The sequence below is a fragment of the Scyliorhinus canicula genome, chromosome 4 (genome assembly GCF_902713615.1).
Source record: "Scyliorhinus canicula chromosome 4, sScyCan1.1, whole genome shotgun sequence".
Taxonomy (NCBI): Eukaryota; Metazoa; Chordata; class Chondrichthyes; order Carcharhiniformes; family Scyliorhinidae; genus Scyliorhinus; species Scyliorhinus canicula.
Window position 1 is genome coordinate 209,573,736 of NC_052149.1, and position 14,906 is coordinate 209,588,641.

General features: G+C 42.4%; 1 protein-coding gene across 1 annotated transcript in view; it reads right to left on the minus strand.

Moving 5' to 3' along the window:
- gabrb2a (gamma-aminobutyric acid type A receptor subunit beta2a) overlaps positions 1-9,019 on the minus strand; it is a 414,196-nt gene extending 405,177 nt beyond the window's left edge. Inside the window, exons 1-3 of the mRNA XM_038795983.1 lie at positions 8,540-9,019; positions 8,277-8,368; positions 7,499-7,566 (exon numbers count right to left, since the gene is read on the minus strand). Of these exons, the coding sequence (XP_038651911.1) occupies positions 7,499-7,566; positions 8,277-8,368; positions 8,540-8,616 (237 nt within the window). The 5' untranslated portion in view covers positions 8,617-9,019. The remainder of the gene's footprint in view (positions 1-7,498; positions 7,567-8,276; positions 8,369-8,539) is intronic.
- Between the last annotated feature and the right edge of the window lie 5,887 nt (positions 9,020-14,906).

Genomic DNA, 14,906 nt, shown 5'->3' on the forward strand with positions numbered 1-14,906 from the left:
GGGTAGTCATATACGGCCACCTTTAGCCTAGGTTCAGCTTTTTTTTTTCTTCTCACTCACTCCTTGGTTTGGTGTGAAAAAGTTGTATCTTTCAACTCTTCACATTTGCACAGCAACCATCCTCTGCTACCATTTGTTCGACGTTTAGCTGCTGTTGTATAAAGAGTCAAAGGTTCTTCTCCTCGTCACAAACACCTTTATTTTTCTTGAACAGACTTTGCACAAAACTTTACCTTCACATCACCTGACACAAAGGCCATCTGAAGCCTCTTTACATATCAGAGTCAATTATTGGATACTTAACATAAATGAGACAACTAATTGGAATGTCTTTCAACCCATTATTTAACACCAGGTCCCTGGTGATGTGATGCAGCAGTGCTAACCACTGTGTCACCCGTTATTGCATGCCTTATCCCTATTGTTGTTACAAATAAAGTTGTTTTGTTTCACTTGCGTGGAAGGATGGGTGAGTAAATTTGCAGATGACACTAAAGTCGGTGGAGCTTTAGACAGTGCGGAAGGATGTTGCAGGTTACAGAGGGACATAGATAAGCTGCAGAGCTGGGCTGACAGGTGGCAAATGGAGGTTAATGCAGAAAAGTGTGAGGTGATTCATTTTGAATGGAGTAAAGGAAGACAGAGTACTGGGCTAAGAGTCAGATTCTTGGTAGTGTGGATGAGCAGAGAGATCTCGGTGTCCATGTACATAGATCCCTGAAAGTTGCCGCCCAGGTTGATAGGGTTGTTAAGAAGGCGTACGGTGTGTTAGCTTTTATTGATAGAGGGATTGAGTACTGCGCTACAATGTTCTGTGTTCAAAAGGTTGCTGCAGAAGATAAAGATGCATAGCGTTAAGGGTAAAGTAGTAGCATGGATAGAGGATTGGTTAATTAATAGAAAGCATAGAGTGGGGATTAATGAGTGTTTCTCTGATTGGCAATCAGTAGCTAGTGGTGTCCCTCAGGGATCAGTGTTGGGCCCGCAATTGTTCACAATTTATATGATTTGGAGTTGGGGACCAAGTGCAATGTGTCCAAGTTTGCAGACGACACTAAGATGAGTGGTAAAGCAAAAAGTGCAGAGGATACCGTAAATCTGCAGAGGGATTTGGATAGTTTAAGTGAATGGGCTAGGGTCTGGCAGATGGAATGCAATGTTGCCAAATGTGACGTTATCCATTTTGGTAGGAATAACAGCAAAAGGGATTATTATTTAAATGATAAAATATTAAAACATGCTGCTGTCCAGAGGGACCTGGGAGTCCTCGTGCATGTGTCGCAAAAACTTGGTTTATAGGTGCAACAGGTAATTAAGAAGGCAAATGGAGTTTTGTCCTTCATTGCTAGAGGGATGGAATTTAAGACTAGGGAGGTTATGCTGCAACTGTAGAAGGTGTTAGTGAGGCCACACCTGGAGTATTGTGTTCAATTTTGGTCTCCTTACCTGAGAAAGGACGTACTGGTGCTGGAGGGTGTGCAGAGGTATTTCACTAGGTTAATCCCAGAGTTGACGGGGTTTCCAAATCAAGATAGATAGTTTTTTGAAGAATAAAGGAATTAAAGGTTATGATGTTCGGGCGGGAAAGTGGAGCGGAGTCCACAAAACATCAGCCATGATCTCACTGAATGGCGGAGCAGGCTCGAATGGCCAGATGGCCTACTCCTGCTCCTAGTTCTTATGTTCGAAGTGCCAAGCTGAGGGACCATATAAGCCAAAGCTACAGTACAGAGTATAGTTCTGGTCATCATATTACAGGAAGGATGTGATCACACTAGAGGTCACAGAATATTTATATGGATGATACCAAGAAATCTTTTTCTGGGGTTGTTTTCTTCGAAAAGAGATGACTGAGGGAAAATTAAATTGAATCATACAAAATTAAATGATCTAAGATAGATCCATCCTATTCACTCTATTTCTCTCAGCAGAGGTCAATCACCAGGGGACATAGATTTTTGTCATCAAGTGTTTGAAGTCTGTAACTCACTGCATGAAAAGAGGAGTGGTAGAGGCTGGAAATCCCAATGCATTTAAAAAGCGTTTGGTTATGTACGTGAAGTATTGTATCCTACAAGGCTATGGACCAAAGGATCGAAAGTGGGATAAGACTGCCTTGCTCCTTTATGGTCGGCATAGACAGAATGGCTAAATGAAGTTCTTCCTTGTCTTAGGTTTCTACGATTCTCTAAAACCTTTAAACCTTTAAAGTTTAAACCCACACTGAAATACAAGTCCTTCTCACAAGAATCTCTCCAAATGTCGTTCTATTTACATAGAAGATCAAGATCTCAGTTTGCGCTACATTTAATTCCAGAGTATGTAATCAACAACTAATGGAACTTAGAAAGTGCACACCTCACATTCATCTAAAAATATAACCTCCCAAGAATAACTTTCAGAATGTAATACTCTCCCACCCCTACCCAGAGTGACAACAGTTCGACACTACAGATACAATAACTTTCAAAATGTAATACTCTCCTACCCCTACCCAGAGTGACAACAGTTCGACACTACAGGTACAGGCAATAAAAGATGGGGATGTAACCAGAATAATATGGTAACACAATACCTTAAGAATTTTGCACCAGAGTCATACAGTTCCAGGTTTGTAATACTTTAGTACAGTACGTAACTCAGATCTTAGCTCCATATGATATAAAGTGAGTCATATGACAGTTCACAGAGAACACGCCACCAGAAGAGCATTATACTGCTTCAGCAGAATTTAACAATTAAAATATTAAATTGACTTTTCTTTAAGCACATAACTACCAAACTTGTAATATTGCTGCAACATATTGATAACATTCTTGTTGCAAGTCAACTCTCATTATAGAGCATCCCTGAAAAAAAAGACTAAGTCAAGATGTTTACTTGCAGTTTAGAGATTCCTACAACTTAGTCTGTAATGTAACAACAGGTAGTTAATTCAATATGGTGATACTGATCAGTAATGAGCGATCACCTATCACCATCCTTTCCTCCGTGGATATAAACGTATTTGTAATATAGACAAGGCTCTTAATCCTCAATAGTCAAAACATTATTTTGGATCATTAAATAAACTTACTCAGTGATGGCAATTTCATAATAACTTCCCTCAGTCTTCAAAGTATTTTTAATTTATTTATTAAAACAAAAACAATGAAAATTTAGAAAACTGAGTTTTGTTTGGATTAAAATGATACACTGAACCAAAAACTCAAGCTTCACAACTGTGGTTGACATCATCTGAATTTTTCAGTCAAGCTGCAGTATTCATTTTCAACTATCTATGCAACTATAAAAGTCAAAATTACCATTGCTGATATTAGTTGACAAACACATAATGACATTTCTGGCCCAATATGTTAATAGGCATTTTATCCTTTAATATCAAATGATGTTGTGTTTGCGTTAAAATAGAATTAATTCTTTAATTATTAATTACTTTGCTTTAGATAAAATCCAACATATATAGTGGGTTTCCAGTTCTTTATACTAGAACATATTTGTAATAAAACAGAAAATATATCAAAAAAAACATTAAAATGATATGTTAAGAATTTGTCCACCAATCTCATCACGCAAGCTCGAGGTTATATCCACCATGGGGTTGTATCTTAATTTAATGCCATCAACATAGACTCCATAGAATCCCGATAGAGAAAAAGGAGTCCATTAGGCCCATCGTGTCTGCACCGACCCTCTGAAAGAGCACCCTACCTAGGCTCATTCCCCCACCCTATCCCCGTAACCCCACCTAACCTGCACATTTTTGGATGCTAAGGGGAAATTTAGCGTGGCCAATCCACTTAACCTGCACATCTTTGGACTGTGGGAGGAAACCGGAACACCCAGGGGAAATCCACAGACACTGGGAGGATGTGCAAGCTCCACACAGTCACCCAAGGCCGAAATCAAACCCCGGTCCCTATTTGAAATCCTCAGAAAATTGCTATAAAGACCTGTAATTCTTTAATTATTATTTACTTTGCTTTAGATTGAAATCCAACATATATAGTGGGTTTCCTGTTCTTTGTACTCTAACATATTTGAAATAAAACGGAAAATATATCAAACAAAACATACAAGTCCAGGAGCATCTCAAAACATTTCAAATAGAGGTGTTTTGTCAGAGGGTTTTCTTTCCTGTTTTGAGGAAGGGAGGGTAGAAATTGAATTTTCCTGTAGGACAAAATGGGCAATAGTACTTTAGCATTTCACTTTACAATCCACTTGATTATAGTTTAAAATAAAATTTTGCATGGTTTAAGATGGGTTGACCCGCACAACTCAAAAGATGTGCAGGGTAGGTCAATTGGTCACGCTAAATTGTCCCTTAATTGAAAATAAATAATTGTGTACTCTTAAGTTATTTTTTTTTAAAAAAAGGATGGGTTGCTCATTCACTATCAATCAAATGTGGGCTATTGGTTATGATTTCCTTCAAACTACGCCTCCCCCCCCCCCCCCCCCACACCCCACCCCCGCCTGCTTATTTCCAGATTTTTTGGTTGTCAGATTTTCAGCATTTTAGATTTTTCTTTCTGAGTTATCAATGTGTTTACTGATGCAATCTTATTGTCTTATTGCATTCATGCTTTGGCAACCTATAATTTATTTTTAATCTCCCCGACAAGCATGGAAGTAAACTGCAGTGCATGAAAAAAATGGAGGGGAAACTTTCATATTTCTTGAGAAATGTGCTGTGTCACCAGTCAAACAAATAAATTTGTAAGTTAAACAAGTTTCCAGATCTGCCTTTGTGTCACACAGAAAGTTGATGTACCATGGATTTAAAATAATGTGAAGATGATGATTTGGAGAAAGAAACTGAAGAGCAGAACTGGAATATTTTAATATATTCTAGTCCAAAAAGGAAAATAAATTTGTTTGAATATTCTATGGATAACATGCTAAACATTGTCCAACGCAGTAAGTAATTTAAAAGAACATGTCAGCTAGTGATTACTTGAGGCAACTAACTACTACTTTCACAATTTTAATCATATATGCAAGTGAAAACTACTAAATCAGCTCCATTTCATAATAGGAAGAAGAGATTAATGGCATAACATTAATCATAATAATGAACCAATGGATGTTCAAGAGGCGTGACTATTGAATTACAAACTGGTCAAATCAACCAAGGGCAAAATCTCTCAACAACAAGTAAAGAATAAAAGAAGATGCATAGGAAAATAACTAATGTCATTAAAAGATAGGTCTCACAACCTTGGTTTAATTCCCTGCAAGCTGTATAGGAGTGTTCGATACACCCTCCAGGCACTTAGAAGCTGTTTTGTTTTCTTTTTTAATCAATATTAGTTGATAAAATTTAAGTGAGACTTAGTGAGTGAGTTTACACACCTGTTTAGTAAACAAAGTGGATTTTTTCTCAGCAACTGCTGGATGAGAGTAGTTTTCCAATTAATAACAAAACCAGTATAATTACTTTTTTTCTAATGGGTAAATAAACCAAATTTTGCCATTTTTAAAGAACCAAACTGTTTATCTATGTACCACATTTGAAGTACTTGATAAGCAAACAAGTTGGTACCTAATTTGCCAGTTTCATTACATTTATTGGGCATCACATAAGAAATTCACATGTATGTCCTGTCTGGCTACAAAACACCCATTTTTAAAACTCTGAATAGTCTGAAGCAAAACTTCAAAATTAAAATAACAATTGAGATGTACACGATGGTATGGGAGTTCATAATTTTGCCTTCAAAATGTGTTACAAATCAGACCACCCCACGAGCAGCATCTGTTGACGTTTTAAAAATATTGCTCAGTGATTCTACATAGGATAACAGAGGCCGCATAGAAAAATGAATTAATCAAATTACACCTAACGAGGTATTAGCTGTTAGGTTAATTGGGTGGGGAGAAAACAAGCTAAAAATCAGTTTTGAAAAGTAAAATGAAGAGGTGTAATGGAAGATCATACAGTTGCATCCAACAGTGATCCTCTTTTTTTTATTTCTAACCAACATACTTAAGGCTAAATTACAAAAAAAGGACAATACTGCAGCATATTCAAAAGACAAATCTGCTAGCTTCATTATTCTTCCTGTTCAGTGCCCTGGTTTTCAACAGCTGCTACTAACCTTTGTGCAATACCTGACAATACTGTAACACTAGATGGCAGTGCCAGAGGTCATTGAAATGTGGCCCATATAACTGCCCTATAAAACTTCATAAGTTATTATGCTTCCCTAAAGAGACAATGACTCAAGAAGTTGTTATAATATCTAAACTATTGTGTACAATCTTTATTTAGCTGTTATTTATTGCTACTGGATTTTAAATTATGTCTAAATAGTATTGGAATCCTCCCCCCCCCCCCCCCCCGTCTACAGTTAAAATTATAGTTTGGTGTAAAGTAGTTCATGATTTATAATAAATTGTGTGCACCAAAATTCCACCGCCGCGCTCGCAAGACAGAGAGCACCTTAAATTGCAAGCCGATTCAGAAAAAATGGCCCGACATCAATTATATGCAGTTAGGTGACTTTTTGAAAACTTTCTATCAGATTATTTTATCTACTGTAAAATTATCAAAGATACCAGGAGTAATCTATGAAAGAAGTGACACAATGAGGGCGTGCTTGTCGCCCTTGGTAGATTTGGCACACAGAAGCACCAGTGCCAGTAGTTCTTCATGCGAGGTAACACGCGGAGCTACCCGAGTTCCATCTGTACATCTGGTGACCTTGAGATAGCGATACGGGGGGGGGGGGGGGATTCCCCTGTGATTCCCCTGTGCAATAATAACAAGTTTATCCCCTGTGCAATAACAAGTTTATGGACACAAGCACTGAATGTTGTGCAATTGAAATGACAACCTCCTTCATGCACTTCGATGGGGCTGATGTGTCCAATATCTGCGTCAGACGGAATGAAATTTAAAAGCTTGAAAAAGACCGGACGCGTAGTCCTGTCAAATGATGCTGTTAATTCCACCCCTCAACAACAAAACAAAACTCGTACGTTCGACACACATAGTGCGCGTTTATTTATCCCTTCGGACAAAGACGTTAACGGAAATCAAATATTAAATAGGGCTCTATTTCAATCGTCTTCAAGCAGCTCGAGTGCAAACCGGAGCCTGGATTCATTGTGCTGAGTGTAAAAATCAGCAGGGGACGCTATTGCACGAAGCAGCAAACTCCCTCCAGTCCAGTACCTTGACTAAAGGTTGTTCACAATTCATCTCCAGCTCAGCTCCACAAACCAATGCCTATTGCATTCCAATATCCTCTTCTCTCTCTCTCTCCTGCAAGGGCTTTGTGTTTTGCTAATAAAATTCACATCACTCGTAAAACGTACGTGGCCAATATTCTGATCCATTGCACGCTGCTTTGGAGGGAATTGCTTTGATGTCAACGAATGTTGCACGCAGGCTTTCAAGCGTGCGGGTAACCGAAACCATCGCTTACTGAAGTGCAAACTTATCGCACTGTTCCCGCAAATCAAAGTGGAGAAGACTTGGGGTACTCACCATGTTGACTTCAGAGACCATATCGATGCTGGCAATGTCTATGTTCATGCCAACACTCACAGGTTCACCTGCAGACAAACAAGATCGCCCGCAATGTGATCTCTGAAATTTAACTCTTCGGTGCAGCCTAACAGACCAAGAAGGTTTTATATAACACAATAACCAGTTCAGCCCCCCCCCCCCCCCCCTCACCTCGCCCCCCAATATCAAGGAGCTTAAAAATCATATTTCTTTAAACACGTAAGGCCACCCCCCTCCAACAACCTATGCAACATTTCGGTACAGTATGTGACCGGCACCTAGTGTCCTATTTCACTGTGTCCAATGTTCCTTCGGAAAAACGAATTAGATAGCCGCAGCTAAAGGAACGTGCTGATGACACGTTTCGTTTAATCTATATTAAAACTTGGAAGGAAAATTAGCCGAACGTGCTTCGGGGATATTCTGAAGCCTCTTTTTTAAAAAAAAATAAGACAACTTCTTGCCGGCACGGAGCTGTGGCAACTAATAAACATCACAACTTATCGGACCGGCGAGTGCCCGGCCGTCGAAAAAGAAACACAACACACACTGAGAGAGAAAAAAACAGCCATTAAAGGGGACAGCGGCGAAACTCTCAAAGTGCGGGATTCAGTCAACTCGAGGGCAGTGCGGATGATTTTAAACTTTTAAAATGGTCTCCGGGGGGGGGGGGGGAGCCCCGTCCCGACGGCCGAGGAGGCGAGCGGGGCGGGCGGGCGAGCGAGCGGGAATCGCGCCGGCGTGAAAATCAAATTACCTCCGAAATCTGGCCTCAGGCGGATGTCATAGCCCTTCAGCAGTCTGTCAACGGTCTCCTTCACCAGTGACATGTTACTGGGGTCATTGACACTGGAGAGAGAGAGAGAGAGAGGGGAGGGGGGGGGGGGAGAAGAGAATAGTTGAGAACGTCGTTTGTCTGAGCTTGAAGTAAATGTGGCATTTACAAATGAAGGGGTGCACACACACACACACACACGCGGTGAGAGACACCTCCACTTGCCCGGCGCCACGGCGGCTTACCTTTGTGCACAGACCATCGCCACGAGCAAGGGGAACGAGAAAGCCCTAAAGTAGCCCCTTTTCCGAACTCTCAGCATCCCTAAGTTTTCAGATGATGTCGGGGTTTTTCCCCCCCTCTCCCCCCTCCCACACACACACACACAAGCCAAGGCAGCAGCAGCAGAAGAGAGAGGCACACACAGAGAGAGGGAGACAGGATCCAACTTATTCTGACCAGTGCAGTAATTCCAAGGTGGGGGGCGCCTGCGCACACTCCTCACTCACATCAAAAGGCAAGAGGAAGCAGCTTCACTTTGCAAAAAAAAAATGATATATATATATTATATAATATATGCAGGGAGGGGGTAAAAGGGAAGAGGGGGGAAATGAAGAGGGGGTGAGGACGGGCGGGAAAAGAGGGGGGGGGGGAAACAAGATGTCTGTGGCTGTTCTTTTGAAGCAACGTCTGTTTTCGCCTCTCTCTCCCTCTGTCTGTCTCTAATTGTGTTTCTTCTTTTTTCCCCCTCCCCGCCCCCACCCCCACCCCCCACCCACCCTTCTTTTTAGATGCTGACCGCTAAAGCATCCGAAAATGCCGGGGAGGAAGGACAACCGTGTGCTTGTCTCTTCCAAAAATCTTGGCGCATGGTGCTGTTTAGAAATCGCTATCCTCTCAGCCGACTCGTCATTCCCACAGAGGAAAGGGGGGGGGGGGGAGGCAAGATTTTAAAAAAATAAAGGAAATTTGGTTAATTCCGGGAGATGTTCAGTCAGTGAACACACACAGACAGTACGCACGGCTTCCTTTGTAAAAAAAAGAGGAAAAAAAATCCCAGAGATGGGAACCTGCCAGCTTCCGCCTGGCTCTAGTATATTAATATTCGTGACCACGCAGGGACACGTTCATCGCCTCTCCCTTTCTTTGATGTGCCGGGAAAGTGGGGGTTGTGGATTATTCTCAGAACATATTTTGATTGCACCGAGCCCGGTGCTGAGCGTGGGTGTTGCGTGGGGATTTGGGATGCCGAGCGTGCTGTCGCCTCCGCGGGCTTGAACCGTTAAACCGCAGCCAGCGCGTGGATCCTGCGGCTCGAGCCCAAGGCTTTTCGAAATGGAACGGCCGCCGGGTCACGTGGAGCGGGCGCGAAAGAAAGTTGGGGGGGGGGGGGGGGATTTCCTCAGCTCTTCCCGTGGGGAGGGGACACGGGGCGAAGCTGCGGGCACGCTGCCTCCTGCATGATCAAGCCTGCCCTCTCCGCTGGCTGTCACACACACAGGAGATTTCGAGACTTTCCTTTAAAATTAACCACAAGGATGTGAACTCCAATTCGATTTTTTTTTTGGGGGGGGGAACGATTTCGAGTCCTCGGCGACAATTGTCTTTCCATCGGGACCGAATTCAAGAAGGGAGCAAATGCGCCGGTGCAACTTTTAGGAAAGTGGAAAACTCCACGCCGCCCCAATTCATTTCTTCAATCAAAAAAATAACAATCTGCGAGCGAGTCAGTCAATAAAAAATGTTGCAGGTGCAGTGAGGGCAATGATGATGGCACATACACACATTGATCAACTCTGGCAACACCGCGCCGACTTTCCTCAACCGGTGGTTGAACGAAAGAGGTCACTCTGATTTTATTGAAGGGGAATAAAAGCTCAGCGAGGAACTGGGACGGGGATTTTTGTTTCTACAAATTCGCAGCAGGTAGTTTGTGTTTTCTGAGGCGAGAGCCATTCCTCCCCCAAATCCCACAACTTGTTTTGTTAAACTGAGCCAAAACGTTTTTACAGTACTCGCAACCATAGTTGCAAAATATCTCAAAATCTGTAGCGGAAGTTTTGGTCTAAAGCCCTAACTGTTTAATATTTGAGCTGAATACGTGTTAACCCAGGGTGTCAGCCAATGGTGCCCCTAGTTTGCTTTCAATCATCCTGGTAACGGTATACTAATGGCAATCAATCTCTTAATATTTTAGTCTACAGTAAACACATTTTCACAGTAACTTCATTGCAGTGTTAATGTAAGCCTACTTGTGACACTAATAAAGATTATTATTATTAACGCAGCCAAGCAAACTCCAGAAGTATAAACTTAAATAAATACCTCGCAATTTATATTTGCTCAAAAGGGAAACCTTGGCCTGGATTCTGTTTTTGCGACTATATCCCCACGCCGTCGTAAAAACTAGACTTTCAGGCCAGGAAAACTGGCGTGAAAGGGCCACATATTCCTAACCCTGCAGGGGGCTAGCAGGGACCCAGTTTACAATTAGTAGCTTTTGCTGCAGATACTGGCCCCCACACTTCCGGGTCGGAGACCGTGCATGTGCACAGCGGGGTCCTCCAGCGGCTGCACCATGTTCCAATGCGAAATCAGACCGCGGAGCTGGACATTAAAAATAGACCCCCTCCACCCCCCCCCCCCCCCCCCCCCGACCGGGGCAGCCGTGGACTGAGTCCGCAGCCACCACGCTAGTTTCCCAACCGGCAGGGCCATGAGTGGTCCATGCCGTCGGGGCGGAGAATGGCGGAGCGGGCCTCCAGCAATGGCCGCAGGTAGGTGATATGCAGCGAGAGTACGCTGCTTTTCAGGGCCCGCAGAATCGGGGAACTGGCGCCAGTCGCGATTCCGTGCAGGGAAATGGATTCTCCACCCCGACGCTGGCCGCAATTTCAGCGTCGGGGTGCGGAGAATCCAGCCCCTTGTCTAAAGATGTTGAAAAACCAAGATGATATAGCTTTCCTGCTTGGATACAGCAAATACACATATACTTACGCACGAATGGCACACTATCCCATAAATTCATGACCATTCAATGCGACACCGCTATTAGATCCAGCCTGATCTTTTTTCTCTTGTGTAAATCGGCAAAAATGATTACCGTTTTCAATGATTCGCACTTTAAAACTCCCCATTATTCTAACGTAGATCAGATTTTGTTATATAATACATTGTTTCTCGCACTCTATTCCTCGCATGGTGTGTTTGCTTTTTTATTCAGAAAAACACTGGACTAATGCGATCATGTGCAGGGTGGATCACTGGTGAACAGATTATCCAAGCATTGCACAATTCTCACATCTCAATTGTAGGCAAGCTGAGTTTACGAATGCTAAACAGCTTGTGATCTAAGAAATGGGCGCACGGTGGTCAACACTGCTGTCTCACAGCGCCAGGGACCCATCCAACCTTAGATGACTCAATATGTGGAGTCTGAACATTCTTTCGGTGTCTGCGTGTGTTCCCTCTGACTGCTCCGGTTTCCTCCCATAATCTAAAGATGTGCAGGTTAGATGGATTGCCCATGCAAAATTGCCCTTAGTGTCCATGGGTGTGCAGGGTAAGTGTGGCTATGGAGATAGAGTGGAGAATGAGTCAGGGTGAAGTGCTCTTTCAGAAGATCGGTGCAGACTTGATGGACCGATTGGCCTCCTTCTTCACTGTAGGGATTCTATGATTTTATATATGATTTTAAGTGCTAACGTAGATAAATTAACTGTCATTTACATATTTCCTAATATCCAATATTTAAGTTGCAATGGGCTAAGTTACATAATTAACACATGGATAATTTTATTATCAATTAATTTGATGACCACATGCAAAAATATGCTGAGGAGTTTCACAACAAATTACATCTTCTATTCAAAGTGACGATGAAGTGCTGTAGGATATTTCCCTATGTCAACGCACAACAGATTATTAGCAAAAATTGATGTGCAAGAAAATATGCGTTTTGGTAACTGAAGAAAGTAGACAGAGAGCAAAGATAAAGGGAGTGGTCTCTGATAGGGAGGAGATGACAATTGGTGTTCCATTTGAAACTGTTCCGGGGCCTCACGTTTTCTTCGTATGTCCTTATGACTTGAAAATAGATTTGCATCCCAGGTGGTAGATCACACTGAATTGAGAGAGAGAATTATTTGTGTAGATTGAAACAAGCCCTTACAAAAATACATAGACGAAGAGAGTGAGCAAAACTATAACAGATTAAGTCAATGCCGGAAAATGAGGTCGTCCACATTGGATCTGAGAAAAACAAATTATAAAATTTTTCTTTCATGGGAGACTAGGACTTTTGAAGGTGCAAACATGTATGTTATGCTTCTGTAAAGATCAATAAAGGCTAATGCACAAGTATGAAAAATAGTGAAAAAGGCTAATGGAATGTGACCATTTCAATGGTCTGGCGCACATGCGACTCCAGATCCGTAGCAGTGTAGTTGACTCTTAACTGCTATCTAGAACATAGAACATAGAACAGTACAGCACAGAACAGGCCCTTCGGCCCTCGATGTTGTGCCGAGCAATGATCACCCTACTTAAACCCACGTAACCCGTATACCCGTAACCCAACAATCCCCCCCATTAACCTTACACTACGGGCAATTTATCACGGCCAATCCACCTAACCCGCACATCTTTGGACTGTGGGAGGAAACCGGAGCACCCGGAGGAAACCCACGCACACACGGGGAGGACGTGCAGACTCCAATGGTTCTGAAATGGTTCAGCAAGCCACTCAGTCTAAAGGAAATTCGGGAAGGGCAATAAATTCTGGCCTTGCCAGTGACACCTACATCCGATGAAAGAATAAAGAACAAAATACAAAAGTGAAGCAGCGACACTTCAGTTATACAGAGGATTGGTCAGACCCCATTGAATTCTCTGTTCAGTTTTGAACACTGGACTTCTGGAAAGTGCTTTGTTTTTAAGATGATATCATGCAAAGTTACCAGAATTATTCAGAATTTTGGGCGGCATGGTGGTGCAGTGGTTAGCACTGCTGCCTACAGTTCTCCTCCAGTGCTTTGATGCACCTGTTGTAGTGCAAGTCTCTGAAGCATATGGAATCTCTGGGATTGTTGCTGCTAAGTAAACCTGTCCTTAGTCTTGGGTCTGAGACCCTAGAACTCAAATACGCACCTCATCCTGAGCTGGCACATTGAAGGCGATCATGCTGAGGATCCAGGTTCGATCCCAGCTCTGGGTCACTGTCAGTGTGGAGTTTGCACATTCTTCCTGGGTCTGGTGGGTTTCACCCCCACAACCCTAAGATATGCAGGGTAGGTGGATTGGCCACGCTAAATTGCCCCTTAATTGGAAAAAACATTATTGGGTACTCTAAATTTATTTTAAAAATTATTATTCTGAATTTTAAACATTTAATCTACACGGACATATTGCATAATAGGAACAGGAGTTCATTGTTTCGCCCCTCTAGTCTGTTCTGCTATTCAATAAGATCATGACAGATCTGTGGCCAAACTTCAAATATCTGCTTTTAGCAGTATTCCTTGATGCCCTTGGGTATAAAGCCTGTCAACTTCAGATTTAAAATCAACAACTGACGTAACATCAACGAGTGTTTTTGGAAGAGAGTTCCAAACTTCTACCACAAAAGCAAAATACTGTGAATACCGGAAATCCAAAATAAAAACAGGGAATGCTGGAAATACTGAGCTGGTCTGACAGCATCTGAGAGGAGAGAAAAAGCGTTACCATTCCAGGTCAAGGAATTTTCTTCATAGATTCTGATGATAAAATGCATGATTGCCTCCAATGTGCCAGCTCAGGATGTGGTGCATATTTGAGTTCTAGGGTCTCAGACCCAAAACTAAGGGCAGGTTTACTGAGCAGCAACAATCCCAGAGCTTCCATATGCTTCAGAGACTTGCATTACAACAGGTGCATCAAAGCACTGGAGAAGAACTGTCGCGCTGCCTTCAGAAGATCCTCCAAATCCAGTGGCAAGTAAAATGTCCGAACAAGCAGAAAATTTCTGCCTGTAAGAACAAGAGGGCAATAATGGCAGGAGACTTTAACTATCCCAATATCAACTGGGATTCAAACAATAAAAGGGGGACTGAGGGAGAAAAATTAATGCAGTGTGTCCAGGAATATTTTTTCAACCAATTAGTGACAAACCCAATGAGAGAAGGTCAGACCTAGTCTTGGGGAACGAAGAAGGATAAGTGGGCAAAGTGACGGTTGGCGACCATATCGGGACTAGTGATCACAATTCAGTTAGATTCAGTATTACGATGGAAAAAGCCAGAGATAAAGCAGGAGTAAACCTTTTGAACTGGGGAAGGCACATTTTGCAGAAATGAGATGGGATTTGGCTGGGATGGACTGGCCAGTATTGCTAGAGGCTAAATCAGTGGAAAACCAGTGGGAAGCACTAAAAAGCGAGATGCTAAATGTAGAAAGTCAACATGAACCCGACAAAACTAAGAGTGGTACTGCCAAATCTGGACCTCCTGGTTGTCTAGAGGAAGTCGGAGGAAGATCGAACAGAAAAAGAAAGCGTACAATAGGCACAAAGAACTAAGCACTGCAGATAGCCTAGACGAGTATAGGAAGTGCAGAGACAAAGTCAAAAAGGAA